Below are 17,200 nucleotides of genomic sequence, written 5' to 3' on the forward strand. Positions count from 1 at the left end.
TGTAAATGTGTGAAGAAGTAAAAAACAGGGCTAAGTGTTTTTATTCTGATGTATTTTATATGATTATTAGAGATAAGATGCATTTTAAGATCAAAGCAGGGTAATGACATGGTATTCAAACAATTTGGTTAAAGATTTCTGCTGAAACATGTAATTCTTGGTAGTTTATAAAAAATAAAATTGACTTCAGTTTTGATACTAAAACTTCCTGGTCTTCCCTGTGGCTCAGTGGTAAAGAATCCACCTGCCAGTGCAGCAGACTCAGGTTCGATCCCTGGGTTGGGAAGGTCCCCTGAAGGAGGGCAGGGCAACCCACTCCAGCATTCTTGCCTGGAGAATCTCATGGACAGAGGAGCCTGGTGGGCTGCAGTCCATGGGCTCGAAAAGACTCGAATATGACTTAGTGGCTGAGTGTGAGTGCAAAACACTTCCTACATAAGTTTTCTCTAAAACACGTTTTATAAATTGCTGTATATATTTTATAGATACATAATTTTTTAGATTTTAGATGGGTACTTTTTTAAAAATCAAATGTTTTAACTCAGTATGAGAAAGAGTTCACATATTCCCATTTCTAAAACACTTAAGACATACTTTTTTTTTCCTGGAGAAGCTCTGCAAGAGAAAAAATCCTCTGCTTTCTGTGCCAAGAACAGTGCCTGCCACAGAGAAGGTGCCCAGTACATGTATTTACAAAGAAAACCGATAACCCAGTTTAAGGCCACTCGCATTGTCTGTTTACATGTGAGGGGCGGATGCGTGGCGCATGACAGCTGTGCCTCTTCTGCTCCCTCAGTAAAAGCCTCTTAGCTGAAATGAGAAGCCCATTACATCCATCCTTGTGCTACGGTTAGCTCCCACTTCTGGAGCTAAGGAGTACTCACGCCTACCAACAAAAACCGACGTGGCGGGAGAGGGCTAACCTAGAAGGGGCTGCACGCACGCTCAGTCTCTCAGTTGTGGCCGACTCCTCGACCCCGTGGACGGCAGCCCTCCAGGCTCCCCCGTCCCTGGGATTCTCCAGGCAAGAACACTGGAGTGGGTTGCCCTGCCCTCCTCCAGGGGATCTTCCGCACCCAAGGATCAAACGCGCGTCTCCTGTGTTACAGGTGGATTCTTTCCCCCTGAGCCACCGGGGAAGCCCTTAGAGAGGGTTCCTTCATCTTTATTTACGTGAAAAGCTCTCCTTCAGGTGCGGTTCTCCCTTAACTGCGTAGGAGCCCTTCCTTGGGGCCGGCTGTGTGGGACGTAGCACCTTCAGAGGAGTTGTTGTTTTAGAAAGACAGAAATCTGATATCCACCTGCAGGGCTTCTGTTATCATTCGTATCAGTCACTGTAACAGAAGCGCTTCAGCTCCTAAAACTGGACGTTGACCCAGAAGGTGAGGGCTGTCAGCTGCATGCGGCCCCGAGTCAGCAGCTGCACAGCAGAGTCCCAGGCCGGGTAGGGGGGAGATTCGGTTTGAAAGCACCGGTGCCCGTGTTTGTGAAAATTGTTGGAATTCCAATCCCAAAGCACGGTGGGGGCAGGGAGGTGGACGGCCGTGGACCTCGTGAACTGTCCCGGGGCACGCTAGAGCAACAGGTAGACTTGCGACCAGGGGGAGGCGTGCACCCCTCTAGATGAGCCCTACATGCTGCTCCTGCAGGCAGGCTTTCTGCTTTGCCAGCTGGCCTCTCCTGCGTAACTGTGGCTCAGGAGCCACCATCACCATGGTTTCCGTTCAGACCAGGGACGAGAGCACACAGTTCCGAAGTGATCGGAAGCCACCGACTCTGATTGCGTTCAGCAGCGATGTCGGTCATCAGAAAACCACTCGAGCGCTTGCATACAGTGCCTTTGAGCTTCCACCTGACGCAGGTGGCTTTAATCGTGCAGCGGCAGAGCCGGAGCTTTGCGCTTCGGGACCCCTCGGCCGCGCCCTGCAGGCCTGGGGGCAGCTCAGGTCCCCGCGCCCCTCGCCCCGGCTCCACTGGCGGGCTGTCAGGGCAGGGGTCACGGGCAGTACCGGCCTAGAGCTCAGTACTAGGCACCTGCCCCAGATTCAGTCGCTTCATGACATCTCATGACCTTGGCAAGTGGCTGTCGTTCACCCCAGTTCACAGGTGAGCGTCAGAAGCAAAAAGGACTTTCTAGAGCCGTGGGAGCCACGCCAGGAACTGAGCCCAAGTTGGCCTGATCCAAGCACAGTGCACAGCATAGCACGGCCTCTGCAGCCCCGGGGGCAGACGGCAGTCTCGGCAGGCGGCAGTTTGCTTCCCTCTCACTCGTTCCTTCTGTCAGCAGCCGGGGGTGCCAGCCATGTCTCTGCCCTGAAAAGGAGACGGGGGCACACAGGTGCTCCAGCACCACCCGCCCCACACAGAAGGGCTTTGTACAGGCAGCTGGATCAGTGCTAACAGAGCAGGAGAACACAGAGGCGAGGCCGCTGACCAGCTCGCAGGTAGAGGCAGCGAGGTGGGCAGGGGCCGAGACCCTGAGCCCAGGACTGGGCCATGTGCAGGAGGCCTGTGTCAAGGCCAGGGATCAGGACGTGGGGCGGAAAGCGGTGATGGAAGAGGCAGAGACAAAGCCGCCAGGGCGGGCCGGCCCCCTCATCTCTGCAGCCTCTGATGGCTTCCGGGGGGGAGGTGGGGGCGAGGAGGTGGATGTGGTCAAATGTGGAGCCACAGCATCAGGTTCCCAGGGGCCTGTGTTTCACCCAGGGGTCAGCAACCCTCCCGTGTCGCTGAGGAAACCCCCCGCGCCTCCTCTCACCCAGGGCCTCTTTTCCAGGTTAACTTCCTGCAGAAGCGGGCGTCTGTCCTACAGGATGAGCTGACCGCCTACCAAAGCAGAAGGTACGGCCGCCCGCGGGTCTCCTGACCAGTCAGTGCGTTTCACCAGGGAGGCTCCTGCCCGGGAGCTAGAGTCTTCATTAAAAGGCACAAACTTACCAGTGTTAGAGAAAGACCAATTTTTAGTGAAGAGCGTGTACTGGAGGAGCCCTCCCCCCACCGCAGCATCATCTTCATGCTCCATCAGCGCTATCAGCGAGGGTCAGTGGCCCCTGACGGGCCTGGGCTGCGGCGGGGTCAGGACGGGATGTGCTCCGCAAGCCCAGCTGCAGCTTAAGGAGCAGTTCTCCCTCCTGAGATGGTGGGCTGAACGCGGTCCTGGTCGCCCACCGCTTCAGGGCCCATGTCCCTTGAACTCAGCGTGGACACAGGAGCTCCAGGTCCCAGAGATAAAGGCTCAGTGACGTCACCGTGCTGGCCAGGACCCTGGTGACCCCAGGCCCCCGTTTCAGGGACGCAGGAGACCATTCTGGTCAAAGGTTCTCGAGATGTCGCTGACCTGGGTTGCATTTACCTGCCCCAACAGCCCTCCCCCTGTTCAATGAAAAGCTGAGCCATTTGGCATTGAATTAAAAGTAAAAACTCCGGAGATGCTGCCATACACGACTCCAGTAAACGACAGAGGCCTACTGTGCCACACAGGGGACTGTGTTCAGTGTCTCGCCACAGCCTCTAAGGGGAGAGGATCGCATATTCTCATAGGGGAAGAGGCGCACACACACACACCCCTAGATCAGTGTGCTATACAGCTGAAACAGTATTGTAAATCAGCTAGACTTCAATCGTTTTTTAAAAAGTGAAAACTTCGTGACTCGTTCACTTTTCAAAAGCTTCTGTTCCTTGGTATAGAGAGGACTTGATCCCTTCTGGGTGTTGACGATGAACAACATCAACACTGGTTTTGACATGAAGCAGCCCTCCCACCCCACATCCAGCTCCTCCTGAATTAGAGCATATGTGACTTCGGATGGGCCGGGACGCCAAGAAAGCCTTAACTCTGGGGTCTGCCTTTCAGGTGACCGTGTGGAGGCCCCCCGCGTCACCCTGGAGAGGGCGGTGGATCCAGCCGTCCCAGCTGCACCACAGATTTCTTCCAGCAGGTTTGAAGATTCGGATATTATTTCAGTAAACTGTGAGACCAGTGGCATTTTTTGATACTTAAATGTAATTAAGATCATAAAAACGTCCGTCACTCATACGGCAATGGCTGCTTTTGTGTGTCTGCCTATTTTTTTTTAATGTTCCTTTGTTTCCACTTTCCATATTTGTGTGCATTTGAGTGCGTCCTGAGAACTGCTGGTTTGGGAGAAAGAAATGAACCGTCGCAATGCCTCATGGATGCCTTTGCATAGAATTTACCAGTTGCCACTGCTCCAGATCACGTTTGTAGCATGTCAGTGTTTTTACCGTGTTTGCATTATCTTCATGTTCATATATTATTAAACTATTATTTTGTACTTATCGATTTTATTTCTACATTTTTATTGCACCTCATATGCTAGACTAAAGATGACATGGTATTTTTTCTCTGGAAAATACTGACCATCTCAAATCGTGCTATGGGGAAAAAATATCTTATGTCAGGTCAAAGATCACATTCATACGTAGCGTGTTTCTTTAGAATAAAAATCGCTGAGTCAACTGACGTGAGTCCAAGTCCCTGTCATGTTGGTCTCCAATCTCATCTGGCCTCTAGAGGCAGAGTGGGGTACGACTTTTGTGTGGCAGCTGTGGTTTTACTGTTACCTGCTTGATCTCTGATTTTATGGCTGTGGTTTAATTATAACCTCAATGGATGCTCCTTACGGAAGCCTCCGAATGTTGAGATGAGTTGGGAGGCCGCTCAATACCCTGGCAAGTGATGGTGGAATGAGTTTGCCGGGTCCGCCCGCGGAGAGAATCTGGCGTTTTAGTGCCCGCCCAGAGGCCAGGAAGCAGCTCTGTACTCACAGGTCAGCCCCACCTTGCCGAGGAAATGCTGAACTGCAGAGGATGGGCACGTTCTCTTGGCTGCACTGTGGTGCGTGCCTCGGGCCCTCTGAGCCGCTGGAAAAATCTGGGCCGTGGGTGGGGCTGGAGTCATCTGGTTTACTGCGAAAGGACAGGGCAGGACGTTTATTTACAGTTTTTCAAATTCTTTTCTCTTTCCCACGCCCATCGTCATCGTCTGCTGCCTGAGGATTAATTACCGATTTTGTGCTGTGACTGAGACATGGGGATGATAAGGGAGCAGTAGATTTTACAGCTGCGTCCAAAGCCAGGCCCGGGTCAGCCTGACTGCTGCCTGCTGGCTGCGGGCGGTGAGCGGCCTCCAGCTCTTGCGCTGAACTGTCTCAGCTGGCACCTCGCTGCCTGCCGAGGTTCCCTGGCCCCTCCTCCAGGAACGCAAGTCTCTGTGCTCTGGACGCTCGGGTTTCCTTGCCTGTAAAATAAATGGTAGCACCGGCCTAAGGACTATTTGGGAAAAAGCGAAATAGTGTCAGGTGCTGTTACGACGACCTGACAAGGTAAGGCAGTTGGTACCAGACTGTGACTCAGTGCCCGGAAGGGACCATCGTGACACCATGATTGATTTTTAGTTCTGTCCGGACCGTGAACAGTGGGTTGACAGGCAGCAGGTTTCGTCAGGCAGGACGGTTATTAGCGGCTTGAAGTGAAAGCGCTTTGCTGATGGTGTTGTATGCTCGAGCCCGGATCCCACTCGGAGTATTTGTTCTCCATGAGTAAATATCAGTAGGTGTTTTGGAAAGTTGCCTGCTATTCTTTCTTTTTCTTATTTCAAGGGTTATGAAATTACAAACGCAGGTGGACCTTCGACATTACCCAGATCCTGTTTCGCTCTGGGAGTCAGCAGACTGAAACACTGGTCGGTTGGGTTCTGTGTGACAGGAATTAAGTGGCCGACACGAATGTTCCTGTGAACATTCTCTGATACAGGGAGGGAAAGACTGCGCTTAGCCCGTTGCAAATTCCTTGCTGAGGGGGGCACTCAGTATTTCCGTGGTTACTGGGAGAGGAGGTGAGTGCCCAGGGAATACATTAGGGACAGTGCGCCTCATTGTAAAGCCGTCTGAGATGTCATCCTTTCTTCTGTCTGGTGGAAGATCAACTGTTCATCACCGACACCGGATTCAGCTGCATTTCTGGGAGTTATTAGCGGCTCTGCACCTGAGCCAGGCATCTGTGCCCTTATACATCGACCCGCCGTCGTCAACAGGCAGGGCTGGCCACGCTGAGCAGAGCAAGGTTGTGGGGTCACCGTGTTGCTGGTGAGCACATCTGTCCAACGAGGGGTCGGCTGGAGAAGGGTTCACGTGAACGCCGGCCTCAGTCGTCAGCACGTGTCAGGGCTCGCTCTGACCCCCGTCTCCGCATCCCCGTAGTAAGCCACGTCAGGGCTCTGACCCCAGGTTTGGCAGTGTCCCTGCTCAACAATCAGCTCCCCAGACGGCAGCCACCCAGGGGCACCACAGAGAAAAAAGGGGATGAGAGGGAGGCGGCGGAGGCGGGCGGGCTTGCTTCTTAGCCTGCGCAAGGCTCGACTGTGGCCCGCGAGAGAGGGCTGGGGTCAAACCTCATCCCGGAGCAGCGCGAGGTGGCTGACTTGGCAGGACGGCACACACCCCTGCATGGCCTCGTTAAAGGCCTCAGCGGAGAAGGGCAGAGAGGGGGCCGTGAGCTGGAGCTGACAATTAGCAGTCTTCTCATTGAAGCACATTCCCATCTGCGGAAGGCAGGGCTGTCCTAGCTTTCTTTCCCAGAGTAAAAAGGAAAGGTAAAAACATCAAAAATGCGGGGGGAAGGTTTCAGAACACAAGGTCACCCTCATCCACAGTGGCCTTAAAAGAACTGTCTCCTCTCGGCTTTCCTATTTTGTTCAGAAAGTTCGTCTCTTTTAAGCCTTGTCATTAAAGGCGGTTTGCGCTTTAAAGTGGGTTATCAAAGGGTGTAGAAATTGCAAGTTACTGGGACTAAAATGCATGATCAATTTTGAGTCTGCTAACTACCACTCGCTTAGAATTGGCTGTGCTTCCATCCTGGCAGCCCCTTTGATAAAGCCAGGAAGAGATACATGGTTGGTCAATTCAAAGTAGGAAAAGCAGATAATTAGATGAAACTTTTGTTCAACTGCTGAAGTGCCTCTTAGATATGGAGGCTTGATTAGGAAGTAGAGGCATGGGCTGTAATCATATCTGAGAAGTAAAAGTTGAAGATCCCAGGTTTTGACCTGTGTTAACATTCTTCACTACAGTTTTAAGAACTGAATCAACCCTCAGATCATATTATTTCTTTCTCCATGGAGGAAGAAAAAGGCAACTTGAAACGTAAGATTGAAGGCGTTCTGAAATCTGGATCCTCACCAGTATCCACTGCAGGGGAAGCTCCCTTCTTCCAGACATTTCAGTTTTAAGCAAGATTTCCACCAGGCAAATGTTTTAAAGCCAAAGGCCCAAGATGTTCCCTTAGATTCTGTTGTTTTCAGAACTGAACTTAGTCTAGACATGAGGCTAATAGATACTCTTATACCCTCTTTGGGAGTCTACCGCTCAAGAGAGTCTTACAGAGAACAGCTCGCTGGAAACAAAGACTCTATCACAGAGCAAAACAAGAGGGTTACCTGGTGAGAAGCCTGGTAGATTTATTAGCTAAATGGGCCTCCGTGAGTGAAACCACTCTGCCCACACTCCTTCACTCCAGCTAGAAAGAGGAGCTAGTTCCTAGGTGGGGTCTACAGATAAGCCATTTCCTTTAGGCAGCTCCCTTCACCAACTTGGGCCTCATGGCTCTAATCTAGGACACCAAGGGTGTTGACGTATATGCTCAGTCGCATCTGACTCTGTGACGCTATGGACTACAGCCCACCAGGCTCCCACTTCCTCCTCCAGGGGATCTTACCAACCCAGGGATTGAACCCAGGTCTCCTGCTTTGGCAGGCAGGTTCTTAACCACTGAGCCACCTGGGAAGCCCCACTGTCATGGGCACAACTAGACCAGTATTTCCCACGGGGCACCATTTCCGTCCTCTACTTCAGGGTCTCTCAAACCAGCATTCCTTCAAGCCCTGTCTGTACGACTGGTCTTCAGCTGTCAGATTCAGGAAACATCTCAGGCTCCGGCCCCCTCTGCAAGGTTCATGTTTACAGCACTGGCCGGTCACTCCTGCTTCCATGTAGTAAATAGTTACTGATCAGCTGCCATGTGCCAGGCCCAGCGGCTGAAGCACTGACATCGTCATCTCTCTGGTTGCTGAGGGTCAACACGCTTGCCGAGGCCGTGGTCACAGGGGTCCCATGCAGGTGCAGTCAGCCGAGCCGCAGCCGTGGGAGGCTCCAGCCCTCGATGGGTCACTCTCCTGCAACTGTGAGGAGCCCTCAAGACAACCCCCCCACGAGAGACCACCACGGCACCAGGGCCATGTGCAGCCTGGGCTCAGAAAGGGCACAGCCTCGCTTCTGCCGGGTTCTGTCCCCAGAGCCAGAGGCAGAGGACAGAGACCTCGGCAAAGTCAGAGATTCCACGACCGTCTCCTTGGTGAAGAAACCCCCGCCCCAACTCTTTCACCTGGAATCTCCTAAAATGCTTGGATCCATGGAAGCGTTTTTCCATCGTCCGCATATTTTATTGTTTTAAGTTCTGTGAGACATTGATTAGAAAAGTGCAGGCCTAGGTGAGGACTTGAAAGTTCCTTCCTGTCCAAGAGTCCTGTTGATCTAGGTCGTATTTCTAGCCGCAGATTACGTGAGCGGTCTGGAGACACTGCTTGGGTCAGGAACATTTAGGGAGACCCCGTCTCCCTCTGTGACTCTATGGGAAGATGGTCGTGACCAGCGTTGACTGATTCTCCCAGTTCTCCTCTGTTTGGGGCTTGGAATGCAGGGCCTATTGTAATTATCTCAGCTAGTGTATCATTATAAGGCCCACCAAAACACAGACCCTGTGCTTAGCCTGGTTTTTCCTTCTTTCGTGGAAATACCGGGCACATGGAAGGATGTGGACATGATGAGCCTGCAAAGGAACATTTCCTGAGCCACAGACACTGACGAAGTGCTCGGGGAAGTGGGGCCCAGTCATCTGGATAAACAAACAATCAGCCTCCTGGTCGCCCGTCAGCCTTCTCGCCCCCACCAAGTCATCTCTGCTCATCCCACTCTTTCTAGCTGGTCCGCATCACTCCTCTCAGCCTGAACCTGGAGAGTGCGGGCAGCCGTAAACGTGTAAAACCCAGCCCAGCACGCACAGACATGAGGGGCGTCCCGCCCTGTCTGACTCTCCCCATCTCACTGACCGCTGCAGGTCACTGGACGATTCAGCCAAACTGGTGACCAGCATGTTTTGAAAAAAGTCAGAACTGTTGGTCTGAGTGGCGTTTAGCTCTGGCCTGCATGCAGGGCCTGTTTAAGGCTGGAAAGAAAAATAGAAACATCATTTCCTTCAGAAGAGGAAGTGTTCTCCTAACAGGCTAGCAAGGGTCCTGAGAACTTTGCATCTTTGCAGAAATGCCTTGGCGTCAGCGGAGGTTTCTCAGAAGCCAGCTTCATTTCCCAGGCTGGCTTCTCGCAGGTCGGGGGGTAGGGGGACACTTACTGACGCGGCCCCGGAGCTTGCTCTCTCCACGTTCACGTGAACTCTGCTCCAGCCCGGGCTCCTGTGAACATGCTCATGTTTCCCAGCTACTTTGGGTCACAGTCCCATGTGAAGTCCGAGTGGAGAACTGATCCCCGGGCCCAGGACCCGTCACTGCACCCACGATATACTTACCCACTCCGGGTGCCCAGCTCCTGCATGGTGCCTCGGGGGTCACCTCCATCTGTCCCCACCGGCTCCTTCTCAAAGTTAATAATCTGGGAGCAGTTTCCTGCTGAGAGTGGTATTTCTTCCAACATCAGAGACCCTTTCTCTGACCGAGATCCCACTTCTGTTATCTGATTTTCTTCTTTAGCATTTTCACTGATGCATTTGGGCACGTGGATTGCAAACAAATTGGACTTAAGGGAATTTTTTTTTCTTTTAAAATGTTTTCTACGTTCTTATTTAGAGAGAGAGCGAGTGTGTGTGTGTGTGTGTGTGTGTGATGGTAAATCCATACACTTTCAAAGGCCTATCCATGCATTTTTTTCTTGTAGTAATTTTCTTTTTTTAACTGAAGTATAGTTGATTTACAATGTTTCAATGCAAGTGAAAGTGTTAGTTGCTCAGGCGTGTCCAACTTTTCCAACCTATGGACTGTAGCCTCCCAGGCTCCTCTGTCCATGGAATTCTCCAGGCAGGAGTACTGGAGTAGGTTCTCAGTCCCTTCTCCAGGAGATCTTCCTGACCAGGGATTGAACCTGGGTCTCCTGCATTGTGGGCAATTTCTTTACCATCTGAGCCACCAGGGAATCTCTGATGTTTCAGGTGGACAGCAAAGTGATTCAGTTTTACATGTATAGATACACAGATGTTCTTTTTCAGTAGTATGTTTCTTGCAGAATTTCTTAACAGGCTAATTAAGGCCGCAAACCACGTGGAGCCCCGCTGCCCCTGCCGTTAGGTGTTTCTCCTGAACCACGTGATCGTCACCATCTGCCTTCTCCCTGCAGGGGGGTGAGCTGCCCCGCCTCCCGCGCTGGGACTGCTGTCTGTCTGGTTCCACGTGATGCCAGAGGAGCCGCTTCACCCCCTGCGAACTGTACCACGAGCTCAGCCCCCGTCTGCTCCCAGCTCACACCTCCCACAGACCCCAGGGCCGAACCCGGGGCAAGCAGGACCTGCCTCAGCCCGTGACAAGCTTGTCATCCACAAGGGGCGATGAGGCACACATGGAGAAAAGAAGATAGAAGAGCAGGGCAAGAGCTTTGTACGGGGGAAATGCCAAGTCTTAAGGCAACTCCAAGGAAGTGGTAGCATTTTGAAATGCGGTCCCATGGGAGAGGGTGACATTTAAGCTGGTCGTTGGAACAGGAGTCAGATTTCAGTCGGTAGAGATGTGGGGAAGGACCGGATGGTCCAGATCACAGCAAGCTCGGAGAAAAGCACTTGGAGAGCAGCTTTCCCAGGTGTGCTGGAGTCAGATTACAGACGTCTGGGCGAGCTGACCACCCGGTGCTGGCCAGGCCTCCGCTCTTGCGCTCAGGGCCTTCGAGATGGAGGAAACGGTGGCCGTGGTGTGAAGACTCACTGAGGTGATCCATTTACAAAGTCCAGCACGCAACAGACGTCCCACAGATGAAGGCTCCTCTTATCTTCCCACAGTCCTTGGTAACTTCGTGAGTTAAGCGTTACCTACACCTGAGGAAACTGAAAGAGAGAGACATCTGGAAAATTGCTCAAGGCCGCGTTTCTCATACCCATGAAAACAAAGTAGGACCCGTGTCCCCCTGATTCGCTCACTTTTGCTTCCTCTACTTTTATTTTAGATAGCCACACTGACTCATGGACACGAATTTGGGCAAACTCCAGGAGAGAGCAGAGGACAGAGGAGCCTGGGGTGCTGCAGTCCGTGGGGTCCCAAAGAGTCAGACGCAACTTAGCGGCTAAACAGCAACATTTTGATTTTGCTCCTTCTACTATTTTGTATTGCCTCCATGGATGAGGAGAGGCCTGGACGCTATTCTATCAACAACAACAGGATCTGACCCCTTGGCTACAGAGGCGAGAAAAGCTGGCACCTGGTCCCAGCTCTCAAGCTTGTCAGTGTTTGGCTTGTCCATTGCAGAGCTGACAGGGGGTTGCAGACAGTGACGCGGGGTTTCCTGCTGCTGGTGTCCTAGGAGTGGGGCACTCTTCTCTGACAGCATCAGCTAGAGGCAGACTGAGAAATGCTGCGGCTTGTCGGGAGCTTGATTCTTGAGCACACGCCATTCTCTTGCTGGAGAGGGGCACTCTGTTCCCAGAAACGCGTGTAAACCTGGGGCAGCTCTCATCTTCTGGAAGGAGTCTCTGGGCCATAAGTAAGTAGAGTCTGATGTCGGATGACTTCCCTGGAACAGCATCTAAGTAGTTCCAGTCTATAGAGTTATAGTTTGCACTCTGACACCTACTTGGTTGTAATGGTTTTACCTGTGAGTGTTCCTTTAAGAATAGTTGAATTTTGCATTATACCTTCTGACCACAAAGAAGAGAAAGTGTAATTCTACTGTGTCTTCTGAGAAGTTATTAACTATCTTATTGTTGCAAGTATCATTCATGATAACTTCAGACAAGAGCTCGTATTGATAGACAAATTCAATGTCTAGCACTGGTTGAAATGGCCTTCAGGCTCACCACTTAAACTCTGTGTGCCTTAGGCGCACCATCAAGATAAACAGACAAGAAAAAACGATTACGAGAGTGTCAAATAGGTGGTGGGATTGAGATACAGAAGTCACAAGTCAGAAATCACTGAGGCCATCTGGACAGAGAAACGCCACCTGCAGCTGCCGTGAGCAGCCTGTCTGGGTCCCCTCCCCGCCATGACGTCGTCTCTTCACCTGAGTAGACCGCCAGCCATCCAAACACAGACTGACAATGGCCTGAGTCAGCAGCGTGGACCATCTACCCATTCAAGGTCAAGGCTGCCAGTGTTTCCTCTGACTTCATTTGCATCTTAGGAAAAAAAAGATCTTTTTTGCAACACTTCTTTTAAAAAATTCATCGAGTACTAAAATGTCTCCATGTTTCACTGTTTGTAAGAAAAGCAGAAGTGACGCATTGATTCTGGAATCGACAAAAGGAAAGGCCACATTTTAGAAATAAAGCATTTCAGCAAAAGGGAGACTTCTTATTTAGTTGTAAGCACAGTTTTGAAAAATACAAAAAGCATTTGAAGTACACAGAGCCAGCTCCTAGGTGATAAGAGAATGTGACAGGCTCATTTATAAAGTAGGGAGGAATCTGAGGCCCCTCATCAGAGGCAGTGAGTTTATATGCCCCAAATCCAGCAGTGTTTTGGGCATCTCTCTGCTAAACGCCCGAGAATAGGAAGCTTTTCCACACCACCAAAGCAGGCCTCAGCACTTCTGGGAACAAGCTTGTTGGTTTGATGTCAATGTACAGAAGAACGTTTGATGAGCCTGCTCAGAAGCATCCTAGAATTCTACAGAAAAGTTATGAAAGGAACCAAAAGAGCCCATCTCCCTGAGCACTCACCCCTTCACACCCCCCGTTACTATTCTCTAGAGATGACCCAGATATCGCACACAGTTCCAAGGCCCTTGGAGTGATGACAAATGTTGACACGAAGACCCCTTTTTCTGTCCAATGTCATTGAACTCATAGTTTAAGAAAGCTCATCCAACTCCACCCATGAAGAAAAAACCTTCAAAATGGAAAATTTATGATTTAGTGTTTGACTGATTTTCTGAGATCAAACGTGATTATTCTGAGATCACAGATCAGCTCCCCAGTGAGCAGATTGGGTCCAGAACCCAGGCTTTTGGTTTCAAAGCCCATCTTCCCCCTTGTTTGCTCTCCTCCCCACCCCCCACTCACACACACCAGGAGCATGGGACACACTGACCACTCTGCTGAGATGAATCAAGCTTTCTTTTCTTACAGTTGTCACGATCGGCCAATGTCCATTGCCTAATTTCTCTGCATGCCTCCTGATCTAGAAAGTCCAGCCCTTGGTTGTCCCGGCAACGGTGTCTGTCTGAAGAGGCGCTCCCAGGCATGGAAGCTTCATTTCATAAACCACCTGATAAGACACTTTCTAGAAGAGCAGCACTTGCCAGAGTCCCCAGAGTGAGGCACACAAGCGTCTGCTCTGGGGCGACGTGTAAGGGGTGTGAGGGGCTGGGAGCCAGGACCCCAGCACCACCTGCAGGTCTCAGGCTTCCCCCGTCCACCCTCCAGGCAGTGGCCGAGGGGGTCCCTGAGGAAGATGCCTCCTGAACTCTCAGGCCTTGCTGAACCCAAAGGAGGAAATCCTTTCTCTGTGGACTTGACTTCCTTCCCGTTCCCTGAGGTGTCTGAAGTAGACCTCCCATTCCCGGGGACAGCAGGGCCTCACTCCTGCGAGTCTTCCAACAGGGGCACCAGGGAGGCAAGAGGGAGATGGATTGCCTCATGCAATCGGTGTCTCACGGGCTTTGTCACTTCAAGACGCTGTGACGGAATCTCAGGACACAGGCGACTAGAGCTGAGCACGTGTTGAGTGAAGACCCCGAGGCTCCTCCACATCCAGCCAGGGAGCCTCATGTGGGGCCGGATGAAAACGGACGCCTTCAGAGAGACCCTGACGCGCCCCGTGGCCGGGTCCATTTTCCATCTGAAGAGGACGGAAGCAGGGCTGAGGGGCGTGAGTTGCTGGGCCCAGGGCCGCCCGGGAGACTGCGCGCGAGAGAAGGAAGCAGAGCCTCATCCCCACGTTTGGGTCTCCTTGTCTTCAGAACGTCCCAGCTCCGTTTTCGCTTGAAATAAAATGCTCCAAGATGGCTTGATAAGCAGATCGTGTCTTGGGGGCAGCAGCTCCTGAACCCTCGGGGCTCCCAGGGGAAAGGGTCACCTCCAAAAAAGCCAGAAGCTCTCACCCCTCCCGTGGTCACACGTAGGTTGGATAAAGGGGGTGCAAGCAGTTCATCGGGAGACCTGGGCCATCAAGAAGCAGGCCAGCTTTGAACCAAAAACGCTCAGTCCGGGTAGGACTCAGCCGTGTTCCGAGGGCCGCCGCACCCGGCGTTCCTCCCCGAGCCCTCACTGTTCCCGGGGCGGAGCTGCCTCGGCTGCTCTCACACGTGGAGGAGGAGGCCGCCTCCAGGCTCTCACAGGCGGAGGAGGAGGAGGCCACTAGGCCCTCACAGGTGGAGGAGGAGGCTGCCGGGCTCTTCACAGGCGAGGAGGAGGAGGCCGCCGGGCTCTTCACAGGCGGAGGAGGAGGAGGCCGCCGGGCTCTTCACAGGCGAGGAGGAGGAGGCCGCCGGGCGCCTCACAGGCAGAAGAGGAGGCGGCCGCCGGGCGCCTCACAGGTGGAGAAAGAGGCCGCCGGGCCCTTCACAGGCGGAGGAGGAGGAGGCATCCGGGCCCTTCACAGGCGGAGGAGGGGCCGCCGGGGCCTCACAGGCGGAGGAGGAGGAGAAGGAGGCCACCGGGCCCTTCACAGGCAGAGGAGGAGGAGGTGGAGGCGGGGCTCTCACACGGAGGAGGAGGAGGCCACCGGGCGCCTCACAGGCGGAGGAGGAGGCAGTCGGGCCCTTCACAGGCGGAGGAGGGGCCGCCGGGGCCTCACAGGAGGAGGAGGAGGCCACCGGGGACCTCACAGGCGGAGGAGGAGGAGGTGGAGGCCGAGCTCTCGCACGGAGGAGGAGGAGGAGGAGGAGGCCGCTGGACGCCTCACAGGCGGCGGCGGAGGAGGAGGCCGCCGGGCGCCTCACAGGCGGCCGAGGAGGAGGAGGCCGCCGGGCCCTTCACAGGCAAAGGAGGAGGAGGTGGCGGCCGGGCTCTCACACGGAGGAGGACGAGGAGGCCACCAGGCCCTCACTGCAGGAGGAGGAGGCCGCCGAGCTTTTCACAGGCCAGGGAGGAGGAGGCCACCTGGCCCTTCGCGGGAGAGCAATGCCGGGGCGCAGGCGCTCTAGCCCGACCTGTGGGAGAGGACTCTCCCGGAGCCAGGGAGAGTGGACAGTGGCCCTCACCTGGGTCACACACCAGAATCATCTGAGAAGCTCTCCGAGACACGCCCAGATCTGTGGCCCAGGCAGACGGGTCTGACAGAATACCCAGGAAGGGGCTGGGGCCCGCCGACGCTTAGAAGGCTCCGGGTTGTTCTAATACGTGGCCCAGACACGGATCCCTGCGAGGACCCTGCACCAGACTTGACAGAAACTTTATAAAGCCATTCACTTGAAGAAGTATCCCATTACACTGCCAACTCTTTTTGTCTTCCTAATGGTTTTAGAAAAGGCAGAGGAACCAGAGATCAAATTGCGAACATCCGCTAGATCATGGAAAAAGCAACAGAGTTCCAGAAAAACATCTATTTCTGCTTTGTTGACTATACCAAAGCCTTTGACTGTGTGGATCACAATAAACTGTGGAAAATTCTGAAAGAGATGGGAATACCAGACCACCTGACCTGCCTCTTGAGAAATCTGTATGCAGGTCAGGAAGCAACAGTTAGAACTGGACATGGAACAACAGACTGGTTCCACATAGGAAAAGGAGTATGTCAAGGCTGTGTATTATCAAACTGGTTATTTAACTTCTATGCAGAGTACATCATGAGAAACGCTGGACTGGAAGAAACACAAGCTGGAATCAAGATTGCCGGGAGAAATATCAATAACATCAGATATGCAGATGACACCACCCTTATGGCAGAAAGTGAAGAGGAACTCAAAAGTCTCTTGGTGAAAGTGGAGAGTGGCTTAAAGCTCAACATTCAGAAAACTAAGATCATGGCATCTGGTCCCATCACTTCATGGCAAATAGATGGGGAAACAGTGGCTGACTTTATTTTGGGGGGCTCCAAAATCACTGCAGATGACTGCAGCCATGAAATTAAAAGATGCTTACTCCTTGGAAGGAAAGTTATGACCAACCTAGATAGCGTATTCAAAAGCAGAGATGTTACTTTGCCAACAAAAGTCCGTCTAGTCAAGGCTATGGTTTTTCCTGTGGTCATGTATGGATGTGAGAGTTGGACTGTGAAGAAAGCTGAGTGCCGAAGAATTGATGCTTTTGAACTGTGGTGTTGGAGAAGACTCTTGAGAGTCCCTTGGACTGCAAGGAGATCCAACCAGTCCATTCTGAAGGAGATCAGCCCTGGGATTTCTTTGGAGGGAATGATGCTGAAGCTAAAACTCCAGTACTTAGGCCACCTCATGCGAAGAGTTGACTCATTGGAAAAGACTCTGATGCTGGGAGGGATTGGGGGCAGGAGGAGAAGGGAACAACAGAGGATGAGATGGCTGGATGGCATCACCGACTCGATGTATGTGAGTCTGAGTGAACTCCGGGAGTTGGTGATGGACAGGGAGGCCTGGCATGCTGTAATTCATTGGGTCGCAAAGAGTCAGACATGACTGAGTAACTGAACTGAACTGAACTGAATGACCAAAGAGACAAGAGGGTAAGATGAAATTTTTCTAATTGCACATCAGTTGGACTTCTCAAACTTCATTTCACAGCTCCATCTTGAAAAAGCAGAACCTACAACACACGTGGCCGACGCAGAGGGCCACCCTCAGTGGCAGCATCTCACCTGGTGCCCTGGGGATTGTGGTGACCTCCTGGTGACCAGTGACATGTGTCCTTGTGGAGTCGGCCAGAGTCACGAGAGGGGAGCGGTTGAGTGCAGCCACCCCCAGCCCCTCGGCGTGAGATTTAACCCCACTGTCTTGCCCCTCAGAAGTGAGCACGCTGCCCACAGATTCCTTGGGGACAAAGTTTGGAGACCTTCATCCAG

General features: G+C 52.6%; 2 protein-coding genes across 42 annotated transcripts in view; both read left to right on the forward strand.

Annotated features, from left to right (window-relative positions):
• CEP112 (centrosomal protein 112) overlaps window positions 1-4,046 on the forward strand; it is a 315,095-nt gene extending 311,049 nt beyond the window's left edge. For all 41 annotated transcript variants that reach the window (XR_015146986.1, XR_015146978.1, XR_015146981.1 and 38 more), the window contains 2 exons: window positions 2,777-2,841; window positions 3,854-4,046. Coding sequence is in view for 34 of the 41 variants with exons in the window: in XM_086355752.1 (XP_086211878.1) it covers window positions 2,777-2,841; window positions 3,854-3,857 (69 nt within the window). In the remaining 7 variants the exon portion in view is untranslated. The remainder of the gene's footprint in view (window positions 1-2,776; window positions 2,842-3,853) is intronic.
• Window positions 3,852-17,200, forward strand: part of AXIN2 (axin 2) — a 66,630-nt gene continuing 53,281 nt past the window's right edge. Inside the window, exon 1 of the mRNA XM_086355800.1 lies at window positions 3,852-3,938. The gene's annotated coding sequence lies outside the window, so the exon portion shown is untranslated. The remainder of the gene's footprint in view (window positions 3,939-17,200) is intronic.

The sequence above is a fragment of the Bos grunniens genome, chromosome 19, assembly GCF_055505025.1.
Source record: "Bos grunniens cultivar Pamir isolate PY7600 chromosome 19, Bosgru_T2T1.0, whole genome shotgun sequence".
NCBI classification, from domain to species: Eukaryota; Metazoa; Chordata; class Mammalia; order Artiodactyla; family Bovidae; genus Bos; species Bos grunniens.